The following is a 27,997-nucleotide window of genomic DNA, read 5'->3' as shown; positions in this document are numbered from 1 at the left end:
CTTTGGAAGACTCAGTCACATGACTCAGATCTGGCACAGAGGGAATTTCTCTGTAAAAGTTGCACCGAACATCAGAAAATGTGTAACTAATGCAGAGATGGATTAAGATGCAATGGAGCCATAGACAAGGTAGTAGATTTGGGGCCCGCTTATGGTCCTTTTGGCAAGCTGAAGTGAAGAGAGGTCAGAGAAAGTGGCAGTTGGGCCCCTTGACACCCATTACGCCCCAAGCACCTGCCTAGGTTGCCTGGTGGAAGATCCCACTCAGTTACATTGTGAAGGGATTGTGCCATTACTCCTAACAATGACAAATCTGGGAGGGTGAACTGGGCCTTTAAATGACACCTGAAGTGAAAGGGAGATGGAGGCTGCCATATGCATTTCATTTTATACAATACAGATTGCCTGGCTGTCCTGCTGGTCCTTTGCCTCTAATACTTTTAGCCACAGCCCCGGAACAAGCATGCAGATCAGGTGCTCTGACTAAAGTGTGACTGTATTAGCTGCGCGCTTGTTTCAGGTCTGTGATTCAGACACTACTGCAGCCAAAGAGATCAGCACTACTGCCAGGCAACTGGTGTTGTTTATAAGGAAATAAACATGGCAGCCACCACATACCTTTCACTTTAGGTGTCCTTTCGATGGCTCTGGGCAATGCCGCTATATTAATGATTGGACTGCTGTGGACTCACCTCTCTTTTCACAGGCAGTTCCCAGTCGGGAGACAAACTGAAAGCAAACTTTGACAGAACCCTGGAGAGAAATGAGAATCTATCATTAGCGGAGTTTCTTTGCAGCCAGTACAGAGTATAAGCGAGAACTCAAGCTGAGATTTATACAAGAATAGATCACATCTAATGGTCTTGCAGCTACAGGGGTGGAATCTAGTGTGTATTAGGGCCCTTTTCCACTAGAACGTTTGCGATTGCTGAGTCGCAAAATCACAAATCACTACGGTTTGCTAAATAACATAGGAATCGCGGTAGGTAATTTCCACTTTTTACTAAATCGCGATAGCGCCGGAGCAATTTTTTACGCGATTTTGCTATGCAGTGCAAATGTCAGGAAATCGCCAGGAAATTTTGGACTTTTGTTGCGGTTCTAAAGGGGCCCATACACCTAACGATTTTCCCGCCGATATACAGCAGATTCGAATACTGTGATCGAATCTGCTGTGAAATCGTTGCGCAAACGCTGACAGAACGATCGATTTCCGTCCGAAATCAATCGTTCCCGTCGATCCGTCCGTGCGGAACATTTCGCTTGATCGACGGCAGGTCGGGAGTGCATCGATAGCGGCGTTCGAATGCCCGAAGACCGACTCAATACAGCGGCAATACATGACCTGATCCGGCCGGCGCGAGTCCCCTGAGCTCCGGGTTCCGGGCTGGCTTCACTTCCTGCCCGGACAGGAAGTTTAAACAGTAGAGCGCCCTCTACTGTTTAAACTTCCCTGGACAGGAAGTGAAGCTGGAGCTGAGAGCGGAGGAGAAGACAGCGGAGACTGAGGGAGTCGCGCCGGCCGGAACAGGTAATGTATGCGGGGGGGGGGTGTATTGGGCAGCGGCAGCTCCACAGATTGTGATCGGTTTCATGCTGAAATCGATTCACAATCTGTTTGCAGTAAAGGCAGCCATACGATCCCTCTCTGATCAGATTCGATCAGAGAGGGATCTATCTGTTGGTCGATCTGATGGCAAATCGACCAGTGTATGGCTACCTTTAGACACTATAACCATCATCTGTGGAACACATATATATATAAAGCTGCATGTCGCTTCATTGGTTACAGCTATGCTACTGTCTATATTAAATATGTGAACAGAGGTCTCTCTTCTTCCTCACTGTTCTCCTAGTGCTGGGCTTCTGCTGATGACGCAATCAACTTGCAACCAAACTATGTATCTATGCGGGGGGAGAGAGACTGATCAGTCAGATTCGAATCGCGGAAATGACGTCAGGATTTGAATCCGCGAATCTCAAATCTTTCACAAGATTCGAGGGATTAGTGGATTCAATGTCCCACCTCTAGTATTTGTAGTATCACAGCTTGGTCGGGTGCATGCCACGTATCTCCTCTAGAGTCTTCGTTCCATTGCCGCCTGGACGGCCTATACTGTAGCCATGTACTGACTTCACGTACATGAGACGGGGTTCATGGAGTTCAGGTGCCACTGGTGGTGTAAAGAAGACACTGCAGGAGGCACGTGGTGGAGAGGTGAGCTGCTTCCACACTCGGGGCCCGGTGGGAGACACTATCGGAAATCAGTGTGTGGGCAGGTAATAGATCCCTCTCTGATCAGATTTAAAGGGACCCCGAGCAGTAATTAAAATAAAAACTTTCACTTACCTGGGGCTTCCTCCAGCCCACTGTAGGTCGCAAGGTCCCCCGCCATCCTCCAGGCTCTTCTGCGGGTCCCGCTGGTGACTTCGTTGCAGGCGACACCCGGGACGGGTGTCGGGCAGACGCTTCCTAGTTTTGAATCCTTGGTGCCTGCTTCGTGTCACTGCGCCGGCCGGCATGACATTACTGAGCATGCGTGGTTCAGAGTTAGAAAAATGCGCATGCTCAGCACTGTCACGTCGGCCACCGACGATGACGCGAAGCGGGCTCCAAGCATTCAAAACCAGGAAGTCACCCGGCCCGGGTGTCGCCGGCAACGTAGCCGCCAGCGGGACCCGCAGAAGAGTCAGGACGGCGGGGGACCTTGCGGCCTACGGTGGGCTGGAGGAAGCCCCAGGTAAGTGAAAGTTTTGATTTTAATTACTGCTTGGGGTCCCTTTAACCAGAAAGGGATCTATCTGATGGTCGAGCTGAAGGCCATTGTCTCACGTATGATCACCTGACAGTCTATGCTTTGTCAGAGACCAATAATCTTCATCAGAGGCTGTAATCTACATACTGGCTTCTGACAAAACGACTGTCAGGCCAACCTTTCATCGCCCCCTGTGTATGTAATGGTTTCCTGAGGATCTACAGTCTATGTAGCTTTGGAAGCGTTGCCAGGCCCAACCTTTCTGGTAACACTGAACATTTATGAGACGTTGGCTTCATGTGTGATGGAATAAATCCAATGAGAAGGTCACAGTGCCCTCAGATTACAGAACATGGAGCGTCATTTCTTCTATGTAACATACTCACCTCAGCTCACACTTTATCTGCACCCACCCCGGGCTCCTGAGGAAAGACCACGGCTGGTACCACTTCTCCACGGTCTGCAGGCTGGAGCACAGCACCTCCAGCCACAGGTGGATCACCTGCTCACTGCAAACAGAAGACAACACTGTGGCGTTATACACTCCTATATGTATCCCATTGTGCATAAACTGACTGCATTGTTATTTTACATGGATTCTAGCAGTTGGCGATCATCCATACATATACATAGGAAAAAGCCTTTTAGTTTGCAGGAAATCACAGTTGCCCCCAACTTGCCCTCACATGATGGCAGCATGCTGGAGAATGTACGTATTTGCCTGTACTCCTGGCATCATCGTTTCTGTACCACTGAGTCCTGGGCCAGATCACTGCTACATCTGTCCCCCTCTGATGGTCACATGACTGTTCCGTCACATGACCAGCATGCGGAGGTAGAGTTACAGACAGTACATGCAGCATGAGACTGGCCTGATGGAGCAGAGTGTTCTGAACACGCAGATAGACACCCATAACAAATTAGAACTCTTTACTGAAGAAAAACATGCAGAGATAAGATATATTACACACCACCATCAGGACATGCAGCTTACTTAGAACAGAGAGAATACAGCGTGAATACAGGAAACAACAATGCCATAGAGATCATCATCACATTTTACAGACAGTGACATCCTGGTTGCATTACTATACTGCAGTTTAACTAATAATGTTGTAACAACCAACATGGGTGGGGCTAAATAATACAGCCACAGCAGGACTAGGAGAAGAGAAGTGAAATACAGTAGGAGGGTCTCTCAGTTACTCACTTCAGTCCAATACAAATGAGAGAGCGCAGCTTAACATCCATCTGTGCATGAGTGGCGTCATGACTCACATTCACAGACTGCACCCCCTACAGGAAGAGAAAGAGAACTACATGTGACATAACATGACAATGCAGGCACTCCAGCACACCTGAATGGAGGCTGCCGTATTTATTTCCTTTTAAAGTGGACCTGAACTTTTGCACTGGACAGAAAAAAAAACAGTGGGAAATGCTCCCTGTATGTATTTAGAGAGTTTAGAATGTCTAATTCCCCCTCATCTGTGACTAATCACAACTGTAATTTCATCTCTTAGCTATGTCAGCTGGCTGCAGAGCAGCTAATTTGTAAACACAGGAAGTTAACCCTATGTCTGCTTCCATGACAGCAGGAAGTAGACACACTGCAGATTTATTGCAGGATTTGTATCAGCTGTAACAAATGTTTTTATTTAAAGGTTATAATGCTGTTGCTTATCTTTTAGAGTAGAAGTTTAGAGGAAGTTCTGAGTTCAGGTCCGCTTTAAAGGACCACCATCACTAAAAAATACATAAACCTAAAATACATGTGGACACGTTAATAAAAGTAAAATTACCTTTTTCCTACGTTGCTGACGCTTACAGTACGCAATTAAACTAAGACAGGTCTGACAGGTTTTGGACTAGTTCATCTCCTCATGGGGGATTCTCAGGGTTTCCTTTGTTCTTTACAAAAGCACTCTCTAGAAAGGATTTATACAAACAGGTCAGCCAGCTTTCCTACTGATTTGCACAGTATTATGGCAATTGAACGGATCAAATGTTGTTCAGTAAATGCTTTTGAGAATTAAAAAAAAAAAAAAAAAAATCCTGAGCAACCCCCATGAGGAAATGAATCAGTCCAAAACATGTCAGATCTTCTCAGATTTTTACTGCATACTGTGACAGGAAGCTAGGAGAAAAGCAATTTACAGAGCATTTTAGTCAGAGAAAAAATGCACTTTTTATTATTAGTATGTGCACACATTTTAAATGTATATATATTTTTTGTGATAGTGGTCTTTTACCCCACCGGCTATTTTACTCTTATGGCCCATACTCACGAGGGACTTTTGTCGCCTCAACACGCGGCGCGCGCGTGTTGCGGCGACAGGTCGCCCGTGAGTATGGGCCGTTGCACGCGCGCGCACCCCGAACTGTCGCCCGTCGCTCTTGTCGCCATGCGATTGAAAGTTTCAATCGCATGGCAACAGTCGCCGCCGCACCTCCGCCGCAACTGTCGCTAGTCCGCGTGAGTACGCGGACTAGCGACAGCAACCTCCATAGAGGTAAATGGAGCTTCCGGCGGGGGGAGGAGGAACGTCGGCGACAGCTTCGGTCTCGCCGCTGGTCCCTCCGCGTGTGTACGCGGAGGGACCTGGAGAGAAGCTGTCGCCGGCCTGTCGCTAGCACGCTCACGTGTGCTGGCGACAGGCCACTTCTGCAGCCCGTGAGTACGGGCCATTACGCTGGGAATACACGGTTCCATCCTGAGCTATTTAGATGTCTCGATAGATAATTTCCGGCATGTCTGATCTCCCGCCCGATCGGTTCGCCGCTCGATTACGCAATGAGCACAATGGGAAAAGATAAGAAAAACGAGCGGAAGATAAGAGAATCGCCTGCAGAATCGAGCGGGGAATCGATCAAGCGGGAGAATCAAGCGGCAAAATCGAGCCGTGTATGCCCAGCATAAGAGCCATTTTCACCTTTCAGCACGCTTGCCATTCATATAGCCATAACTTTACCACTGCTTATCACACCTAAATAATCTACATCTTGTTTTTTTCGCCACAAATCAGGCTTTTTGCAGATGTTACTTGTTTTCAGTAACTACTTCATTTCCTATGCATTTTACAAAGAAATACAAGGGGGGGGGGGGGGGGGAAACGAAAAAATAAACCATTTCTCTCATTCCAGCCCATAAATAAACAATGCTTCTCTAGATAAAACCTACACATTTTATTTGCACATATTTCCCAGCTATCACAGCATTTAAATTACGTTCCTGGTGGATTTGGGGGGTGGGGGTGTGTGTCACCCGCCACGGATTAAGAGGACATGTCCTTGTAGCATTAGTGGTGCTCAAACCGGACGTTTTTATGCCTCCAGTTTCAGGTGTGTGATTCAGACACTACTGCAGCCAAACATATCAACAGGACAGCTGGGGAACACATTGTGTATAAGGAAATAAACATGGCAACCTCTATACTTCCCTCACAAAAGGGGCTCTTTTGCAGAAATTTGCACACAAAATTTGCATGATCCTGAATCAAATCAGAATTATTTGCATCTCACTGCCCATCCCTACATCTGATCAGCTAACTACGAACTGCGCATGAAGTGCAGTAAAACTAAAGTTAAAATTGCCTTTGGACTGACGATAAAGTTCCGTATACACGGCTTGTGGGGTCTAAAAGATTAGGCACAGTATGATAACCTTTAAGGAAAAAAAAATCTTCATCGCAATTTATGGAGATCCTAAAAAACCTGAAGTTTTACTTGGATTCACTTTTGCAGAAAGCGCTGAAAGGGTTAGGCCTCAGTGTTCACTATATAGAGAGCTGCTCAGCAGAGCTCTCCTGTAGTCTATTCACAGTTGCTAATAAAAACTATATGTGGAATAAAGTGCTGTGCACAAGTTCAGGTGCAGTTTAAGGTCTGGTCCTTTAAATTCTTACCGCAACTCTCAATACTATAAACTATGGGTGGTCAATAAAATGCCAATTATTCTAAGTTGATGCAAATCTTATGCAGCTTGGAAACAGACCAATCAAAATGCAGGAGCCGTTTTATCAAACCTTTTAATTGGACAATACGTACTCGATAGAGTAACTCTTCTGGAGTTAACACTTTGCCATCTTCGTCTAATCTGCAAGAGAACATGTATATATTTAGACGTGTAGAAGTGACACAGAACGCTCACACAGGGCTACAGCTAAGTCACATGATTTCTAGCGATGATCCAAACATTCTCCCAGCATGCAAATTATCTTCAGCAGGAAGGGGGATGGTGAGGTTACCAAATAACTAAATACGTAACACAGCTGATTATTACAGCTCCTCTCCAGGCTAATTTTTTTTTATCAAAGACCTCCCTTCCTCAGCAGCTCTCCCTGTCCTAGAAGCACACCCACAGGTCACAACCGTTCCAATTTGGGCGGGACTGTGCTGGATCCCGCCCCTTGTACCGTTTCCCGCCTCCTGCTCACAAAGTCTCGATCTCTGTCGTCTCTCTGGCCCTGCTGCAACCGTGCTTCACATAAATGCAGAGCCACTCGCTGGTGTAGGTGTAAGTGATAAGAGAAAAGCAGAGCCGACTGCATTAATTTTCACTGCTGCCACCTGGTGTCCACCCAGGGCTCTGCATTCAATCAGCCAGTCAGAGCCTGCACTTACATTGTATGGACACATGGTGCCAGCAGTGAGAGGGCCTGTGGGAAGCTCAGCTCATCCCTGCTGCCCACAGAGGAGTCTGTGTTGCTGCAGTGCTGGTGATCATGTGACTAAGGAGGGAGAAGTAACTGTCACTACTTCCCTGCTGCTAGAATTCACTGAGAATTATCTGCCTGGTAAAAATAAATAACTAGCGCCACCTGTCTGCCACTAGAAATACTGATCACTACCTGTTGGACATTACAGGTTGTTTGTTTTTTATCAATCACTTTCTAGTCATTGATTCTTTGTGGCATTGTGAGTAGGGGTGTGTCAGGGGCGTCACTAGAGGTGTGTCAGGGCGTGTCCCGCTTTCTCATGTCGGGAAGTTAGGAGTTAAGGCGCACAACGCAGGTATCTTCCTTCTACAGTATAATTTACAAATGCCCCCTTATTCCATCATGTGAGAAGTAACTCATTTCTCGCATGAAACACTGAGATGCCCAGTTACCCCAGATGGAAACGTCTGTCCGCTTGAGATAATAGTGCACGACCGGTTACAGGTTGTGTGAAAACATTTAGGGGAGGGGGCTGTCTAATGCTGGGGGCCACATCTGGCTAGATAAACTGGACAGGGGGTCTTCCTAATACTGGGGCCAAATCTGCCATGTACTCCGCTAGCTGCTGAGAACCTCACCCTGGCCAAAGCACTTCCGAATAAAAAACAAATATTGATTGGAACATGGACTGGACAGAGATCAGCTTCTGGCCACTGTTGGCCTCCTCGAGTTGTATACAATCCAGAATTATACATATCTAATTGTCTCAAAGCTGAATGTGTTTTTACCTGTAAGTTTTACAGAGAACCAGGCGTGAATACACAGAGTCAAAGTCCTTCTCCACCTCCCGGCTGGCGGCCTACGGAGAGGAATACACGATAAACGTTATCTGTGGCCATTTTGTTATTGGCCTCAGTATTGTATAATCGCCAGCATTTGCCATGGCGCTACACAGAGTAAGGAATCAACGTACACAATAATAAAGGGAATGGTATACACATTGGTACATTATATATAGCAAAGTCCAAGACACAAATAGGTGAGAGAGCCCTGCCCTTGTGAGCTTACAATCTAAAGGAATAGGGAAAACAATAATGTACAATATGTATACATAGAGGGAGTTTATTCTTAGGTTATACTTTAGTAAGGAGCACAACTTGGCCAGAGGCTGGAGGGAAATGGCCTAAGTCAGAGCGTGTGCTTGTAGCAAACATGGAGTTTTAAGGGAGTGCTTAAAGGGAACCTGAACTGAGTAAAATTATTTAAAATAAACACATGACGTAGCTGCAAATGAATATTACATACTAACCTCACCGTCAGTTCCTCCCAGAAGCTCACCATTTTCCTCTTACAGTGATCCCTTCCAGTTCTGACAAGATTTTGTCAGAACTGAAATATACCAGTTGCTGTCAGTTATATATCAGTTGCTGTCAGTTACAACTGAATGTGCAAGGTAATGTCCATGTTTCCCTATGGCTCAAGTGGGTGATATTACAGTTTAACAGTGTGCTGGCCAGGAAGCTGTTAGGGGGTAATGGCCATTTTCAAAATGGAGGACAGAATTGCATTGATCACAGAGGACATATTGGGACACAGGAGAGGAGAAAGAGATTGAGGAGTAGAGGAGGAGGTAAGTATGACTTGTGTATGGTTATTTTGACTTCATTTTCAGTTCAGTTTCTCTTTAACCCCCCCTGGCGGTATAAAAAATATCGCCAGGAGGGAGCGCAGCATTTATTTTTTTATTCTTATATCATGTAGCGAGCCCAGGGCTCGCTACATGATAGCCACTGCTCAGCGGCATCCCCCCGCCCGCTTCGATCAGGAAATCCCGTTCAAAGAACGGGATTTCCTGGAGGGCTTCCCCCGTCGCCATGGCGACGGGGCGGGATGACGTCACCGACGTCGGGACGTCATTGGGGGTCTCGAACCACCCCTCAGCGCTGCCTGGCACTGATTGGCCAGGCAGCGCACGGGGTCTGGCGCGACGGATAGCGGCCCAACAGGGCCGGAGAAAACCTCCTGCGCGGCTTGCCAAGGAGGTTAAAGAGGAAATTTAACAAAGGATTGAACTTTATTCCAGTGTTCCCCAACCCTGTCCCTCAAGGCCCACCAACGGTGCATGTTTTGTGGAAATCCACAGAGGTAGGTAAACAGCTCTGCTGACACACTAATTACCTCACCTGTGAAGGTTTGTGGTTTCTTGCAAAACATGTACTGTTGGTGGGCCTTGAGGACAGGGTTGGGGAGCTCTGCTTTATTCCAATCAGGAACTGCTACCCCCTTTCCCGCAAGAAATCTTTACCTGGTCTCAGATTATCAGAGACATCTGTATCGCTGATATTGTGGTGAAACCCCTCCCACAGCGTGATGTCATGACCATGGCCCTCTGACAGTTTGCTATCTGAGAACCCTGTTGCATTGTGGGAAATAACAGCGGCTTCCAACTGCCAAACAAGCAGCATCTCCTTCTGCACAGATCAACTGGCAGAACTAAAGATGTTACCACATGATACAATTCATAACACATTTCAAAATGTAAATCAGGGAGAGGAAAGATTTTACAATGGACAAACACTGACTAAATTATTTACAGGGAGTGCAGAATTATTAGGCAAATGAGTATTTTGACCACATCATCCTCTTTATGCATGTTGTCTTACTCCAAGCTGTATAGGCTCGAAAGCCTACTACCAATTAAGCATATTAGGTGATGTGCATCTCTGTAATGAGAAGGGGTGTGGTCTAATGACATCAACACCCTATATCAGGTGTGCATAATTAGGCAACTTCCTTTCCTTTGGCAAAATGGGTCAAAAGAAGGACTTGACAGGCTCAGAAAAGTCAAAAATAGTGAGCTATCTTGCAGAGGGATGCAGCACTCTTAAAATTGCAAAGCTTCTGAAGCGTGATCATCGAACAATCAAGCGTTTCATTCAAAATAGTCAACAGGGTCGCAAGAAGCGTGTGGAATAACCAAGGTGCAAAATAACTGCCCATGAACTGAGAAAAGTCAAGCGTGCAGCTGCCAAGATGCCACCAGTTTGGCCATATTTCAGAGCTGCAACATCACTGGAGTGCCCAAAAGCACAAGGTGTGCAATACTCAGAGACATGGCCAAGGTAAGAAAGGCTGAAAGACGACCACCACTGAACAAGACACACAAGCTGAAACGACAAGACTGGGCCAAGAAATATCTCAAGACTGATTTTTCTAAGGTTTTATGGACTGATGAAATGAGAGTGAGTCTTGATGGGCCAGATGGATGGGCCCGTGGCTGGATTGGTAAAGGGCAGAGAGCTCCAGTCCGACTCAGACGCCAGCAAGGTGGAGGTGGAGTACTGGTTTGGGCTGGTATCATCAAAGATGAGCTTGTGGGGCCTTTGCGGGTTGAGGATAGAGTCAAGCTCAACTCCCAGTCCTACTGCCAGTTTCTGGAAGACACCTTCTTCAAGCAGTGGTACAGGAAGAAGTCTGCATCCTTCAAGAAAAACATGATTTTCATGCAGGACAATGCTCCATCACACGCGTCCATGTACTCCACAGCGTGGCTGGCAAGAAAGGGTATAAAAGAAGAAAATCTAACGACATGGCCTCCTTGTTCACCTGATCTGAACCCCATTGAGAACCTGTGGTCCATCATAAAATGTGAGATTTACAAGGAGGGAAAACAGTACACCTCTCTGAACAGTGTCTGGGAGGCTGTGGTTGCTGCTGCACGCAATGTTGATGGTGAACAGATCAAAACACTGACAGAATCCATGGATGGCAGGCTTTTGAGTGTCCTTGCAAAGAAAGGTGGCTATATTGGTCACTGATTTGTTTTTGTTTTGCTTTTGAATGTCAGAAATGTATATTTGTGAATGTTGAGATGTTATATTGGTTTCACTGGAAAAAATAAATAATTGAAATGGGTATATATTTGTTTTTTGTTAAGTTGTCTAATTATGCACAGTAATAGTCACCTGCACACACAGATATCCCCCTAAAATAGCTAAAACAAAAAAACTAAAAACTACTTTCAAAAATATTCAGCTTTGATATTAAATTAGTTTTTTGGGTTCATTGAGAACAAGGTTGTTCAATAATAAAATTATTCCTCAAAAATACAACTTGCCTAATAATTCTGCACTCCCTGTATAAATGAGTATTGTATGAAAAAAAAAGCACATTTTTCATGATGTTATTTTCACTACAGTTCCCCTTTAAAGATTTCAAAGGTTGGAGAGTGACGGATGTGTTTTGGATCCTATGGCTTCTATCGTGCAGTTATTTATATTAACCACATGAGCTAACACTCACCTCCTCAATGAACAGCCAGGGGTGGCACGGTCCTCCCAGCAGAGACGGCTTCTTCAGTCCGTGTTCAAATATCGCTTTAATACTCGGGCATAAGGTTCCCCGGACCAAATCGGTGACGCCCTCTGTTACAGAGTCATCCCCGGCAATCGAATACTACGAGAGGAACACAAACGTGCAATCAGAATTGGCGACAGTGAACGGTAGAAAACCAGCGAGGATTTAGCTTATCCCGCATGCCTTGGATACCCGCCCCAAATGTCCTAGATACCCGCCACATAATATCTTCTCTACTTCCGATAACTAATTACAAAAAAAAAAAGACAACTAGGCCTCATTCACATCTAAAATCGAAGTTGCTGACGCCAGCGCCTTGCGATATTTTCAGCGCTTTTGCAGAGCGATTTATTTTTTCACTTCATGACGCAAGTCAGGAAGTGAACTCTTTGACCAGGTAAAAAAAATGTTACAATGTAATTATTAATTATTACACAATAATTTATTCTTAAAAGCGCTGGGGAGATCGCTATACAAAGCATTTTTTTCAAGCGATTTGCAATTTCCCTATACCTTCCATTCAGGGCAAATCGCCCCAAAAATGGTACAGGCCGCGCTTTGGTGAGCGAATCGGAATCAAACCGTTCAGATGCGAACACTCTCATTGGAGAATCATTGCACAAGTGCTTTTGGCGCTTAAAAAAGAAAAAAAGGCGAAAGCGCCCTTAGAGTGAACCTCCCCTTCAACAGAGCGATCCATCTCTGCTCTGCTTCCAGGACCCCGCTGCCCGCTGAGAGGGGGCGTGTTGCTCCTGGCCCCGCCCCCTTTGCAATCCGAATCACTCATTTTGATGATTCGGATGATTCGACTCCCAAAATAGATTCGGATCAAAGATCCGAATCGTTCATGATCCGGACAACACTATCACACATGAGACGTGACAAGCCGGGAGCAGGGGGCGTGTAGTAGAGCCGCAGGGGGCCTGTAGCAGTTGCAGTAAGTGAGCAGAGGGCCCGGGCCCCCCCCCCCTGGGAGCTCCTAGCGGCGGGGCCCGTCACTCTTGTATCGGCTGTACCCCCCTGATGGCGGGGCTGTGCACACTTTCAATTATATACATCAAAACTCTCTGAAAGAATTTAGTTTTTGCCTGGAGATAGATCAATTCAGCTTGAAAACACCAACTCTGGTATCCCGTTTTATACAACCGCAAGGTAATCCTGAAACATTTCTTGTCTCACCTCTTTACTTCTTTCATCGAGAACCTCCACAAACTTTGCAGGAAACCAGCCTGAAGAGTTAACAGAGCGATTAAAATCCATAAAGATCATCATTGAGAAGAAAAACAAGCAAAAACTGGAAATAAAGTCAACAAAAAGGTAGAAATGTGAGTCCTAAGCCAATATTGTGTTTGTTTTGTTTCCTTCAATCCCAGCTGAAGGGGAGCCAATATTTATGTCAAGATAACAAGCTACTTCTGCCCTTCAGCTTGAAGCAAGTTACGCGTTTTACAGGCAACTATACTCACCTCTACAATAACTGTACTGACTCTTTTCTTAGCTCATGAAAAGTTTAAATTACACGAGACCATCTTAAAAAACATCCCTGGCATAATTGGAGATCTGCCAGTATGGCTACACAAACCAAAACTAAATAAGACAGCAAACAATGTGTAAATGTGCACAGGGAATAAAGACTATGCAAACCAACTCCGTTCAGATGACCTATAGCAGGGGTTCTCAAACTAGGAGCAGCGGCACCCTGGTGTTCCTCAAGCATCTCCCAGGGGTGCCTCTGCATTCTTCCCCACCCATTGTGCATTGCCAACAGATAATGCAACCGCACTTTGATATACAATGGGTGGGGAATGCTGCCTAATGGGGGTCCACTGACTACTTGGGAAGGAAGGGGGGGGGGGGGTGATGACTAATTAGTATCACTAGCAACTTGGAGGAGGATGGTGCCTATTAAGTCATAACAGCATTTCGGTAGTTTTTGCCCAGGGGTGCCCTGAAAAAGTTTCAAAGCCATCAAGGTGCCCTCACCCCAAAAAGTTTGAGAACCACTGACCTATAGTACAACTTTAAATAGTTAAAACTTTATTAGAATATAGTTAAAAGGAACTGTTTGTTCCAAAAGTATGAATATAAGGTGCACACCCAACAAGACTACATATCAAAACCGGGAGTAAAGCAGGGAAGTCAACCCCTTCCAGCCCTGTAAATGCTTTCTCAGGGTGTGTGTGTGTGTGTGTGTGTGTGTGTGTGTGTGTGTGTGTGTGTGTGTGTGTGTGTGTGTGTGTGTGTGTAGGTGTGTGTGTGTGTAGGTGTGTGTAGGTGTGTGTGTGTGTGGTGTGTGTGTGGTGTGTGGTGTGTGTGTGTAGGTGTGTGTAGGTGTGTGTGTGTGTGTGTGTAGGTGTGTGTGTGTGTGTGTGTGTGTGTGTGTGTGTGTGTGTATGTGTGTGTGTGTGTGTGTGTGTGTGTGTGTGTGTGTGTGTGTGTGTGTGTATGTGTGTGTGTGTGTGTATGTATTGTGTGTGTGTGTGTATGTATTGTGTGTGTGTGTGTGTAGGTGTGTATGTGTGTGTGTGTGTGTAGGTGTGTGTGTGTGTGTGTGGTGTGTAGGTGTGTGTGTGTGTGTGGTGTGTGTGTGGTGTGTGTGTGGTGTGTGTGTGTGTGTGTGTGTGTGTGTGTGTGTGTGTGTGTGTGTGTGTGTGTGTGTGTGTGTGTGTGTGTGTGTGTGTGTATGTGTGTATGTATGTATGTGTGTGTGTGTGTGGTGTGTGTGTGTGTGTGTGTGTGTGTGTGTGTGTGTGTGTGTGTGTGTGTGTGTGTGTGTGTGTGTGTATGTATGTATGTGTATGTGTGTGTGATATGTGGTGTGTGTGATATGTGGTGTGTGTGATATGTGGTGTGTGTGTGTGTATATGTGTGTGTGTGTGTGTGTGTATGTGTGTGTGTTATATATGTGGGTGTATATAGACCTCGATCCACAGAGACTGGTGTGTGGTATCCAGGGGTGGTCAGGCAATGCCGTAGCAACTTCTTAACCTCCTTGGCGGTAATGACGAGCTCGTCCATTACCGCCGGAGGGCGCCGCTCAGGCCCCGCTGGGCCGATTTTGATAATGTTTTATTTTTAAAACACGCAGCAAGTACTTTGCTTGCTGCGTGTTGGGGACGATCGCCGCCGCTGATCCGCCGCTACCCGATGCGTAACTGGCCACCCCCCTAGACCCCGGCACAGCCTGGCCAATCAGTGCCAGGCAGCGCTGAGGGGTGGATCGGGATTCCCTCTGACGTCACGACGCCGATGACGTCATTCCGTTCGTCGCCATGGCGACGGGGGAAGCCCTAAAGGAAATCCCATTCAGAACAGGATTTCCATATGGGCAAGCGTGCCGGCGGCGATCGGACGGGTGGGAGGGATGCGGCAGGGAGGGGCAGGGAATCATATAGCTAGCGCTAGGCTTGCTACATGATAAAAACAAAAAAAAAAATACTGCTGCGCCACCACCCAGGGTGGTTAATAAGGGAAGCAGCACCGACCCATCTCCAGTGCACACACATGAATCAGGAGTAAGCACCCAAATGCTAGGATTAAACTACAATAAACATGCTCATATGCACAGTGACACCCACACCCCACTCAACATGTTTCACCCTAAAGGGCTTCCTCAGGAGTACAAAGAATAAAGTGCTGTGATAACCTATAACATGTAAAATTCACAACATTTTCCCCAGCAAACACACCATACAATTTTTTGAATATCTGTTCAATTCAAGAATAGCAATCAATTTTTCTGACTGATTGTAAAAATTCAAAAAATTCAAAAATTCAAAAATCTGACCAATGTACCACCCACCTATGTTGTAATTTTTCCCCAATCATGAATAAAATAATTCAAAGCTCAGAAAAAAATTGATTGGATCTGTACATCAAGCAATTGACAATCCATCACACACCATTCTTGATAAAGTTGGTCTGAAATTTCCAACATGTCCAATCTTCAAAATTCGATCAGATTTATGGATCGAAAAAACAAAGATAAGCTTTCGATATTATGGGACAACCGATCCAAATTATCGAATTGGTGAAAAATTGGATCTTTTAATTGTATGGTGTGTGACCACCTTTAGTCAGTGGAGTATATCAATACTTTTAGAATAAACAGTTCCTTTTATATTCTAATAAAGTTATATCTTTTTAAACTTCTACTATTCATTTTCTATGCACACCAAAATCAGTATTATCAACATTACTGTTATTATAAAAGTACCGTAACAGAGATAACTGCTTCCAGGTTGTCACTTACCCCGGAGACCATTCAACTCTCCAACCCAACAGTGTTCATCCTTCTGAGAGATGATCTACAAAAGAAGAAAACTCCGATTATATTACACATCACATTACCTCTTTCCTCCTCGATTCTGAGATCCGCTCAACATACCGTGATGATGTCATTCTTGCGGAAGCCGAGTTCGTCATCGTCGTGGCGCTCGAAGTCCAGGAGAGCCTTAGCCCTGCGGCGTCTGCTTCGGGAACAGGACACGTAATTCTCGTGGTCTCTCTGGTGGCTCTCCATGGAGTAGTCCGGCGTCAGGTCCTGGGAGAGGAATCCAAATGTATGGTTACTCGGTGGCTGGAAAGTTGTTTTTTTTTTTTTGTTGGGGGGGAGGGGAGAGGGGGAGGGGTCAAACAGGAAACTTTATTCAAACAACAACAACAAAAAAACATGGTGTGATAAAGTGTATATGGATAACTGGTTGGGTAACGTTTGAAAGATATCTAAAGAGTTATGCAATAAACAGATTTATGTACTTTAAAGGATACCCGAAATGACATGTCACATGATGAGATAGAGTTGTATGTACAGTGCCTAAAACACAAATAACTATGCTGTGTTCCTTTTCTTCTTTCTCTGCCTGAAAGAGTTAAATATCAGGTATGTAAGTGGCTGACTCAGTCCTGACTCAGACAGGAAGTAATTACAGTGTGACCCCTCACTGATAAGAAATTCCAACTATAAAACAGGTTCCTAGCAGGAAAGTGGCTTCTGAGAGTAGGAAAGAGATAAAAAGGGGAATTTCTTATCAGTGTGGGTCACACTGTAGTCACTTCCTGTCTGAGTCAGGACGGAGTCAGCCACTTACATACCTGATATTTAGCAAATGCATTGTGGAACTTGTAGTTCCTTGAAGGATACCCGAGCTGACACGTGACATGATGAGATAGACATGTGTATGTACAATGCCAACTGCACACAAATAACTATGCGGTGTTCCTTTTTTTCTTTCTCTGCCTGAAAGGGTTAAATATCAGGTATGTAAGTGGCTGACTCCGTCCTGACTCAGACAGGAAGTGACTACAGCGTGACCCTCACTGATAAGAAATTCCCCTTTTCATCTCTTTCTTGCTCTTAGGAGCCATTTTCTGCTAGGAAAGTGTTTTATAGTTGGAATTTCTTATCAGTGAGGGTCACACTGTAGTCACTTCCTGTCTGAGTCAGGACTGAGTCAGCCACTTACATACCTGATATTTAACTCTTTCAGGCAGAGAAAGAAAAAACGGAACACAGCATAGTTATTAGTGTGCTAGGCACTGTACATACACATGTCTATCTCATCATGTCACATGTCACCTCGGGTATCCTTTAACAAAACCGTTTAGAATAACAGAACTGTTGTATCTATAGCAGGTATCACTGAATACACAGAGATAGGCGGGGCATTGCAGGAGGTGGGGCTTAGCTTCTTTTATTTCCTTTTAAACATTTACAATAGCCAGACATTGGCCACCAGTCTTGTGGCGTCCGGGCCGGGATGAGTCAGATCGGTTTTGGCGGCACAAGGGGACCCACACTTTACCAGGCCGGTGGAGTTAATGTATTCGGCAGACCTGTGTATCTGGTGCGCTATAGGCGGTGGAGACGCTGTCGGTATCGCAGGCATACAGGTACTACAAGCCCACTCACAAGGTTGCAGTTTTTCGGATCCGAGCACTGGAAATGTCGGGCGACTTGCAGGATGGCTTCCCGCAAATCTGCGACCAACGCGGTCTGCTTGATATTCTTGGCCTTCATAGCCTCATAGTCATCGTCACCTGTGCAAGACAAGAAAAAGAAATATTACACATTACAACTGTGGGACATGCCACTAAAGCATACCTGAGGCGGAAAAAAAACAAACTTATGATACAATGAAATGTATGTGTAGTACGGATAACGAATAGAACATTAGTAACTAAGAAAAAAAAAGGTCTCATGTTTTCCAGTACAGGAAGAGTTACAAAAAAAAAAAAAAAAACAACTTCACTTATTTTTGCAAGTGTGGTTTTAAAACCGCAACTGTGACAGTATAATGGAATGTTTTAAAAAACAAACAAAAAAAAACCTACATAACTGAAAATAAAAAATATGAGACTCACATCTTTGCTGCTAATGTTTTATTTCTTAGCCGTACTACACATACAATTCATTATCTCAAGCTTATCTTCACTTCAGGTTTGCTTTAAGTAAACAGGTCATGCTAGGACACTGTTTAGGTTTAAGATGATGAATTCTAATCATTGGGGGAGATCCCAGCATTTCTTAATGCTTTCAGTTATCTACTTTTTTGGTTTATATTATTTAAGATTTATCATTTTTAGATCTCAATATCTGCTAGATTCGATTAATCGTGTAATGCCCGATATTCCCTGAACCAATAACAGATGCCGTCCAGCCTTTGGACGGTGTAAGGATCGTGGAGGAGGGGCCAAGTGATTGTAGGTTTCATTCTAGTCTTCTGCAGATGTTTGTCAACAAACGGTGGAATTTGAATTCAGTTAAAGTATAAACTCCCCACTACTCACCAAAGAGAAGAGTTGTGATGCCGGACTTCCTCCTCTGACTCTGTCTTCTCATGATCTGCCAAAATACACGTCAGAAGCGTCACATGAGCAAGTGTTTCTCAAAATTATGCTATTATACAAACACATTTCTAACAACTAGGGGTGGCAGCACTTGCAGTGGGGCCCAGGGTCCCCCCGCTAGTTACCTTTTATACAGCAACCCCCTTTAGATCAAGTGTTGTGGCCATACTTGTTATAGCTGGGGAGTCATGGTGACCAGACTTGTCATATGCTGCCTGTTTGATGGGCTCCCTGGCCATGGGGCATCAAAGGATTTAGTTGGGGAAGAGGGGCACTAGCCTAGAGACTAGCAACGCATACTGTTGCTATGGAGCAGGAAGGAGGGACAGCATGCGGTACATAATGGAGTGGGAGTGGTTAAAGAGACACTGAAGCGAAAAAAAAAAAATGATATAATGAATTGGTTGTGTACTATGAATAATTACTAGAAGATTAGCAGCAAAGAAAATATTCTCATACTTTTATTTTCAGGTATATAGTGTTTTTTCTAACATTGCATGATTCTATAATATGTGCAGATTACACAACACTCAGAATTCAAAATGAGTCTTTCAGAGCAGTCTGTGAACTAACGACCTCTCCTCTAGCAGAGGAAAAGTAAACATTTCAATTACAGTTGAGATAATAAAAGTTAGATAACAGCCCTCTCCACGACTAACTTGGTCGGAGAGCTTAATGGCTTTTTTGCATAGAAATAACAACTAGAGTTTCTCAACTCTTCCTGTACTGGAAACAATTAGACTGATGTATCTGATCTTAATGTTATATTTCTTAGCTGTGCTACACATACAAATCATAATATCATAATTTTTTTTTCGCTTCAGTGTCTCTTTAAGAGAAGAATAATGGCCTTGGCCTGCACTTGGATGGAATGACCCAGTACGCCAGATCTCTTGGAAATGCATAAGGGAGGGGGGCGCCACAGACACGTTAGAGTCTTAGGAGAGGAGGGCGCCACCTGTGGCCACAGCCAAGGAACATCTAACCTCTGTAACCACATTTCCAATTCCTTTCAGGCCCCTTGCACATTGGAGGCCGTGAGTCGCACCGCGGTACCCTCCATGCCACAGCTCATCGCAAGGGAAATGCAAGCGTATGGAGACTTGCACAGTGGTATCCAAACCACCACAATGCCATTGCAAAGTCTGCAGCATGGACCGAGCCTACTGCAAGGATCATGCAGTAATGCAAGGCAATGGGTGACGCAGTGAGTGTGGACAGGAGTGCAGTGCGGCAGACAGACAGGAATCCTAGTAACATACTTCTTGCCCACTGTGGGTGGTGGTGGTGGTGGGGGGGGGGGGGGGGGGGGGGGAGGGATAGCGGGACTGTTTATGCCCCTGACACCGCAGATCCAAGCATGTTGGATCTGCCCGTTACCTTCCATGTGAATTAAAGGACAATGGAGGTGAAAGTGATAGGGAGGCTGCTATATTTATTTCCTTTTAAGTAATACCAGTTGCCTGGCAGCCCTGCTGAGCCTCTGCCTCTAATACTTTTAGCCGTAGCCCCTGAACAAGCATGAAGCAGATCAGGTGTTTGACATTATTGTCAGATCTGATAAGATTATAGAGATTGGATAATGTTCCCATTGGCACAGCTCTAATTTCAATAAGAAGTAGAGGTCAGATACTGTGATGTTTTCCAGCGTTCGGCAGGGCTGTCCTTCCAGACTGCTGAGGGCTGGTTTCACGCTACCTACTTTTTTCTAAGTGCTAGTGATTTGTAAAGCACTTGCTTATGTAATGCTATGGGGGATTTAAACCCCCCCCCCCCCCCCCCAAAAAAAAAAAAACACATGGCTGAAGGAAAAGTCATGGCAAGAGATTTACAAATCACTGGTGCTCAAAAAAGCGCTCGTAAATGTGAGCCAGCCCTGATGGATATCTTGTTTTAGACACCAGCATTCACTGCATCCTTCAACTTAAAGGGAACCAGAGACGAAGCATCCTCATGTATTTTACCATATATATCAGTAAGAACATTAGAGAAAACACCTACTCTGCTCTCTGTTTCATCCTCACTGCTAAAAGTGTCTTATCAGCTGTGATAAGAATCCCGGACTGAGCATTCACTCTGGCTTTGCAGGGAATAATTATAGCTGAGTCATTATAGCAGAGCCACAAGGGGGCCGGCTTGGGCTTGAAAAGACACCAAAGAAGACAGACTCGGCTATAATCATTCTGTAGCAAAGCTAGACTGAGTGCTCAGTCGGGGATTCTTATCAGAGGTGATAACAGTCAGATTAAACAGAGAACAATGAAACAAAGAGCAGATTAGGTGTTTACTGTCATGTTCCCACTGATTTATAAGGTAAAATACAAGAGGGTGCTTTGTCTCTGGTTCGCTTTAAAGGGGAACTGAAGAGAGAGGTATATGGAGGCTGTCATGTTTATTTCCTTTTAGACAATACCAGTTGCCTGGCAGCCCTGCTGATCCTCTGCCTCTAATACTATTAGCCATAGCCCCTGAACAAGCATGCAGCAGATCAGGTGTTTCAGTGGTTCAGACTTATAAGTCTGATCTGACAAGACTAGCTGCATGCTTGTTTCTGGTTTTAATCAGATACTACTGCAGAGAAATAGACCAGCAGGGCTGCCAGGCAACTGGTATTGATTAAAAGGAAATAAACATGACAGCCTCCATATACCTCTCTCTTCAGTTCCCCTTTAAAGAGAACCCGAGGTGGGCAGATGGGACACAGAGGCGTGTTCTCTGCCTCATAACATGCCTCTGTTTCCCACACATTGCCACTCTCTGCCCCCCCTCTCCCCCGCCGCCCTATGGCCCCCCAAGATTAGCCACAATATTTGTCGCTATCTCGAGGGTAAACATTAAGGAGAGGCATTCCTTGTTCAGAACGCCCGCCAGGGACGTTCCAGCAGGGTTTCCTGAGCTGCCATTAGGCAGCAATCTCGCCCTGGCCACGCCTCCTGCCGCTCCCCCGCCTCCCTGCACACTACGAGAGACACACACTCTCTCCTCGCAGCGTGGTGACCACAAAAGTGAAAGTGGGCCAAGCCCTGCAGATCAGGTAACCTACTTTTTTTTTCATTTTTTAAGCCCGCCTCGGGCTCTCTTTAAAGGACAACTGGAGAGGGATGTGGAGGCTGCCATATTTATCTTCTTTTAAGCAATACCAGTTGACATGTCCTACTGATCCTCTGCTCCCAGCCAGGAGAGCGTGATTGAGAGGACGTGCATGCGCAGAAGCCCACAACCACAGCTTCAGTCGGTGATTTTATCAGAGGGGATAGCGCCGTAATGGGGGGCAGCAGAACTGCAGCGAGAGGAACACAGACTGTTACCGGGCTGGAAGAAGTCCCAGGTAAGTAAGGATTCACTTTTCCTTTTAAGCTCATATATCCTTTAAAGAGAACCCGAGGTGCGTTTAAAGAATGTAGCCCAGCCTCCGTTGCTAGCCCAGCCTCCGTTGCTATCCCAAACCTCCCTAAGGTCCACCCCTGCACTCTGCAATCCCTCATAAATCACAGCCGTGCTGTGAGGCTGTGTTTACATCTGTAGTGTCAGTCTCAGCTGCTCCCCCGCCTCCTGCATAGCTCCGGTCCCTGCCCCCATCCCTTCCCTCCAATCAGCAGGGAGGGAAGGGATGCAGGCGGGGACTGGAGTTCTGCAGGAGGCGGGGAGAGCAGCAGACTGACACTATAGAGATAAACACAGCCAGCTCTGACAAGCTGTGTGTTAGCAGCATGGCTGTGATTTATGAGGGATTGCAGAGTGCAGAGGGACCTTAGGGGGGTTTGGGATAGCAACAGAGGCTGGGCTGTATAGGCAGATCCAGCCTCTGTATGCAGATAACATTCTTCAAACCCACCTCGGGTTCTCTTTAAGGCTTTTGCGATCATCACACAGAGGCCTCACCTTGGACAGGTTGGTGACGGCGGCGGTGGAGTTCAGCAGGTTGCCCTGATCGGCAATGAGATAGGCAAGATGTTTGCGTCTTTGGGCTTCGATCATAATGTCGGTGAGAGTTCCTGCGATCATCATGGCCTCTCGCAGCAGCACATCCGGCTCGTCTATCTGGGACGGGATATCTGACAGTGTGTTGAAAATGGAAGCAGAGTTTTCCGATTGGATGAGCTCTTCCTCCTGCAAACAGGAAGATCAAGTCAAAACCAAAGGCTTATTTGTGTCCTTAAGAGAACCAGAGATGAAGCACCCTCTTGTATTTTACCTTATAAATCAGTAGGAACATGACAGTAAACACCTAATCTGCTCTTTGTTTCATTGTTCTCTGTCTAATCTGACTGTTATCACCTCTGATAAGAATCCCTGACTGAGCACTCAGTCTAGCTGTGCTACGGAAAGATTATAGCTGAGTCTGTCTTCTCTGGTGTCTTTTCAAGCCCAAGCCTGCCCCTTTGTGGCTCTGCTATAATGACTCAGCTATAATTATTTCCTGCAAAGCCAGACTGAATGCTCAGTCCGGGATTCTTATCACAGCTGATAACAGACACTTTTAGCAGTGAGGATGAAACAGAGAGCAGGGTAGGTGTTTTCTCTAATGTTCCTACTGATATATATGGTAAAATACACAAGGGTGCTTCGTCTCTGGTTCCCTTTAATACTTACCAGTCCCTGGATTTGGAAGCACCCCCCCCCCCCTACACACACACACTTTGTAGCTTAGACAGGAGCCAGTCATACAAGAGTTGAAGAAGCGGCGCATGCTCTATCCAGTCCATGCTCCATGGATTCTCTCTCTCGTGCCTGGCTGTGCGCAGAAGCCACGACCGGGAAACTTTTGGGCATGCTCACTTTAGACTTGCCGCTGTGCACAGCTGGATGGGAGCCCGGACATACAGGGATCGTGGAGAGGACAGAGCATACGCCACTTCTGTTCTGCCACAAACAGGGGGCAAAGCTGCGCAATGGAGGGAAGCCCATCCAAACCCGGGAACTGTTAAGTATTCGGACCCCATAACAAACACTGTCATGTGCCTTTCAATAATTATGGAGTCAGTTCAGGTGTGCTTTAAAGGGAATCTGAGGTGAAAATAAACTTATGATATAGTGAATTGTATGTGTGGTACAGCTAAGGAATAGAACATAAGTAGCAAAGATATGAGTCTAATATTGTTTCCAGTACAGGAAGAATTAGGAAAAAACTTCAGTTATCTATGCAAAAGAGCTTCTCTGAGCTGTTCAATCCACTAAGTGAATACAGTCCTGTTTTCTGAAGCACTCATACATCAAAGAAACGGTGAGAGACAGCTTCAGATAAGGTTTCACTGCAGGGAAGTTCAAAGGGTCATAAGCTCTGCTCTGTTTCATAGTTAAAATATAGAGTGTGTTTTGTGAATTGCAAATATGACAGAATGATGCAATGTTATTAAAAAAAGCTGAAAATAAAAATGAGACTCTTTCCTTTGCTACTAATGTTCTGGTAATTATCTGTCCTACACATACAATTCATTATATCATAAGATTTTGTTTAATTTTTTTTTTTGCTTTAGTGTCTCTTCAGTGTATTCATTGGACAAGGGCTGCATGTCTTTTGGATCTGGCCTCACCTTTATTTTCAGCATCCCCAGAGTGGTCTGGAACAGGACCAGAGAGCCTTGATAGAAGAACAGATCCCAGATGCGGAGCAGCAGCTTAATGTGCACCACGCTGGCGAACGCCGTGAGGAACCAATGCAGCGTGATGAGCGACAGCTCTGCAGGCGACACAAGCAAAAGGGGGAAGGTAGTAACTTATAGGTCAAACTAAAGGCATAAGGCATTAAAGAAGCTTCAAAACAAACCTAAACAGATCAGCATGGTGAATGCATGCACTATCGATATCATTATTAAACTTTATTTACAGTGGTAACATATTATGCAGTTACAATGTTACACAGAGACATTACAGCATCCAACAACTATATACAAAAGAGTGATGTAACCGATGGTGTGCAGATTGCAATGTAGGGATAAATATAGCAGACAAGTCACTGAGTCCATATGGTGGCGGAAAAGAGCACACTGGGTGGGCCCTAACAAATAGGCTTACAATCTAAGGGACATGATGGTTGATTATAAACACCCCCCCCCCCCCCCCCCCCAAACAAAAAACTCAAAAAAAAAAACTTTTCAGGTGGCCAGACAGGGTCATAGCGTGGCTGGGGAGGGTCAGGTGGTCAGACATTGGTCATATGGCCCATACACACGGGCTACAACTGTCGCCGCAACCACGTGGCACGCGCGTGTTGAGGCGACAGGTCGCCCGTGTGTATGATGCGTGCGCCCCGAACAGTCGCCCGTGATTGGCGCAGTCAATCGCCTGCTACAGCTGTTGCTGCAACTTCGCCGCAACTGTCGCTAGTCCGCCGTGTGTATGCAGACTAGCGACAGCAACACACTTACCATCGACGGAGCTTCCGGCGGGGGGGAGGAACCTTCGGCGACAGCTTCCGCTGCATCTCTGTCCCTCTGTGCGCCATGTGTATGGCTGCAGCACAGAGGGACCTGGAGACGAGCTGTCGCTGCTGGTTTTTTTTTTTTTGCGACTGGCAACATTTGTGTCTCGTGAGTACGAGGCTATAGCGTGGCTGGGGAGGGTCAGGAGGTCAGAGTATGGCTGGGGAGGGTCAGGAAGGGTCATAGTATGGCTGGCGAGACTCAGGTGGTCAGACAGGGTCATAGCGTGGATGGGGAGGGTCAGGTGATCAGTACAGTACAATAAACGTTGCTATAATTGCTAAAATCCAGGTGAAGACCCAGTCATCTTTTTTCTGTTTCTGTTGGGGAGGCTCATGTGGTCAGGAGGAGTCATAGAATGCCTAGGCAAGGTCAGAGTATGGCTGGGGAAGGTCAGGTGGTCAGAAGGGCAAAGAAGTATGGCTGGGGGTGGTCAGACAGGGTCAGAGTACTGCCAGGGAGGGTCACGATATGGATGGAGGGTCAGTCAGGGTCAGCGAACAGCTGGGGAGGGTCAGGTATCGGAGGATCAGGTGGCTGCTGTGCCCACATTGAGACCCCCCCCTTCCTTCCAAGGAAATGTTCCTGCAGCCACCTCTATGTGGGTGCGTCAGGATTTGGCATTATACTATGAAGCAAGTACATGCCTGCACATTGAGGTCGGCTCTCAGTGGCAGCATCAGGAAGTATTATATATAAACACATTCCATCCACAGATCATACAAGGAGCCCTCACCAATGTCATGTTCCTGTAACAGCTTGTCCAGGCGAGGAAGATACTGAACAATGAGGTGTCTCAGCACTCGCTGGTCCGTCTGAACTCCCAGCAGGGTGGTGTTGAAGTAAGAGGCCGGCATGAGATCCTCCACGAGAGCGCACATCATCCAGAAGGCGTCCTCTTCCTCCAGAAACAGCAGCAAGCACGCGGCCACCTGTGCAAGACACACACCCATCAGCCTGTGCAAGACACGCCCCCCCCATCAGCCTGTGCAAGACATGCCCCCCCATCAGTCTGGGCAAGACACGCCCCCCATCAGCCTGGGCAAGACACGCCCCCCATCAGCCTGGGCAAGACATGCCCCCCATCAGCCTGGGCAAGACACGCCCCCCATCAGCCTGGGCAAGACACGCCCCCCCATCAGCCTGGGCAAGACACGCCCCCCATCAGCCTGGGCAAGACACGCCCCCCATCAGCCTGTGCAAGACACGCCCCCTCATCAGCCTGTGCAGGACACGCCCCCCATCAGCCTGTGCAGGACACGCCCCCCATCAGCCTGTGCAGGACACGCCCCCTCATCAGCCTGTGCAGGACACGCCCCCATCAGCCTGGGCAGGACACGCCCCCATCAGCCTTGGCAAGACAAACCCCTATCAGCCAGCGCAAGACACACCCATTAGCCAGCGCAAAACACACCCATCAGCCTGGGCAGGACACGCCTCCATCAGCTGTCCCCATATTTTTTTTTTTGGTATACTACTGGACTTCTACCGCATGCGGGAAATCTTAGTGAAACTAGAAAAAAAAAATGTACATACTGAATGTGGCATTTTACCGACCCAAATAATTTTACTGAACTGCCCTTAGTGAACTGAGGCCATAGTGTGAACTAAGCCATAGGAAAACATTACGTTGAAAATTAAATTAGTTTTCCTTTCAGTTATAAATGAGAGCAACAGATACAGTGTAAAAGGACCATTGCGGTCATGGGGATGGGGTATACCAAGCAGCAGTGTGGACAGTCAGTTCCTGCCACCTACCATGCCAGTGCCTTGACAATACCCAATATCTGGGTACAGCCATGCCAGTCCGCGCAGCACTCTTCTGAGCCGGGGCACCCCAACGCTCTGCAGGTTGGAGAAACAAGCATTGCTGGGCATCGTCCTCAGCAGGTCCTTCTCAATCTGACAGGCAAGAGAGCAAAGAAGCAACATGTTACATGCAAGAGAACTACTACTGAATCATTATGAATTTATACTCAAATTATGCTGGGAGTGAAATTAAAGGGAATAGGCAGGGATGTTTTTCTCTCTTAGTCATCTCCGCTCGACCACTGGTGGCTCCGATTGCGCGACTTCGCACTTGCCCGCGCACCCGTCGCCTTAAAGCGGGATTGTCACCATAAAAATCAAATTTCAACAGCAACTGGTCTGAGTGTATTAAGTGATAAAGATGCTAATCCTGCATTCAAAGCTTTTTCTGCTGTTATGGGTTGGAGTTATGCCATACCTTAGGTGCACTGGCCCTTTAATAGCCATTGCCATTCAGTTGCATGCTGGGGGTTCTTTTATCTATAATTCCTCATCTTCCCTTTATTTCCCTGCCTAGCTGACTTGCTGAAATCTGATCCTCTGCTCACTTGTGTTTACAAGCAAGGCTGAGGTGACTCAGATATTGGAGGAGAAAAGAAAAAAAGTAAAGGGCAGAAATGACATCAGGATTTAGCCTAAACTGTGGGCAAAAGACATGGTTCCCACCAGGAACAGAATTCTCTTCATTTACTATATAAAATTCACTGAAATCAAAACATGGACAGTATAATACATGTGTTATGCAAGTAGATCAAGTATTTATCCACTTATATAGGTGCTTTTTCCTGGCATAGTATGGCTAATCCTACTGCTCTGCACATGTGTGGTTCATACTTTTGAGAGCAGTCAGCGGTCGAACGGAGGGAGCCCAGAGGACACCAAAGGACCTCATGGGCTACAGGAGGCTGGAGGAAGCCCCAGGTAAGTTCAGTTTGTTTTTTTTGTCTTTTCTTCTTGTGTTAAGGATCCCTTTAAAGTGAAATTACGGTACAGTCAAAAAGTTTTATATTTTGAATTTATGGAAAGTGTTAAAGCGTTATGACTGGGGATATTCAACAAGAAGTGGATAATTAAGGTTTTCATTCAAATATAACATACATTATATGCAGCTCACAACTGGGCCAATCCAAAATCCCCCGGAAGTGAA

General features: G+C 46.1%; 1 protein-coding gene across 7 annotated transcripts in view; it reads right to left on the bottom strand.

Moving 5' to 3' along the window:
- Window positions 1–27,997, bottom strand: part of SGSM3 (small G protein signaling modulator 3) — a 72,617-nt gene that overhangs the window by 3,149 nt on the left and 41,471 nt on the right. For all 7 annotated transcript variants that reach the window (XM_068252034.1, XM_068252037.1, XM_068252038.1 and 4 more), the window contains 15 exons: window positions 26,800–26,943; window positions 25,778–25,973; window positions 24,154–24,299; window positions 22,502–22,729; window positions 18,560–18,614; window positions 17,682–17,809; window positions 16,158–16,313; window positions 16,023–16,077; window positions 12,950–12,999; window positions 11,717–11,869; window positions 8,203–8,273; window positions 6,804–6,852; window positions 3,967–4,052; window positions 3,143–3,265; window positions 693–753 (listed from right to left, as the gene is read on the bottom strand). In XM_068252034.1, the coding sequence (XP_068108135.1) occupies window positions 693–753; window positions 3,143–3,265; window positions 3,967–4,052; window positions 6,804–6,852; window positions 8,203–8,273; window positions 11,717–11,869; window positions 12,950–12,999; window positions 16,023–16,077; window positions 16,158–16,313; window positions 17,682–17,809; window positions 18,560–18,614; window positions 22,502–22,729; window positions 24,154–24,299; window positions 25,778–25,973; window positions 26,800–26,943 (1,701 nt within the window). The remainder of the gene's footprint in view (window positions 1–692; window positions 754–3,142; window positions 3,266–3,966; window positions 4,053–6,803; window positions 6,853–8,202; window positions 8,274–11,716; window positions 11,870–12,949; window positions 13,000–16,022; window positions 16,078–16,157; window positions 16,314–17,681; window positions 17,810–18,559; window positions 18,615–22,501; window positions 22,730–24,153; window positions 24,300–25,777; window positions 25,974–26,799; window positions 26,944–27,997) is intronic.

The sequence above is a fragment of the Hyperolius riggenbachi genome, chromosome 9 (assembly GCF_040937935.1).
Source record: "Hyperolius riggenbachi isolate aHypRig1 chromosome 9, aHypRig1.pri, whole genome shotgun sequence".
Classification (NCBI taxonomy): domain Eukaryota; kingdom Metazoa; phylum Chordata; class Amphibia; order Anura; family Hyperoliidae; genus Hyperolius; species Hyperolius riggenbachi.
This window is presented reverse-complemented; position numbering and strand designations above follow the sequence as displayed.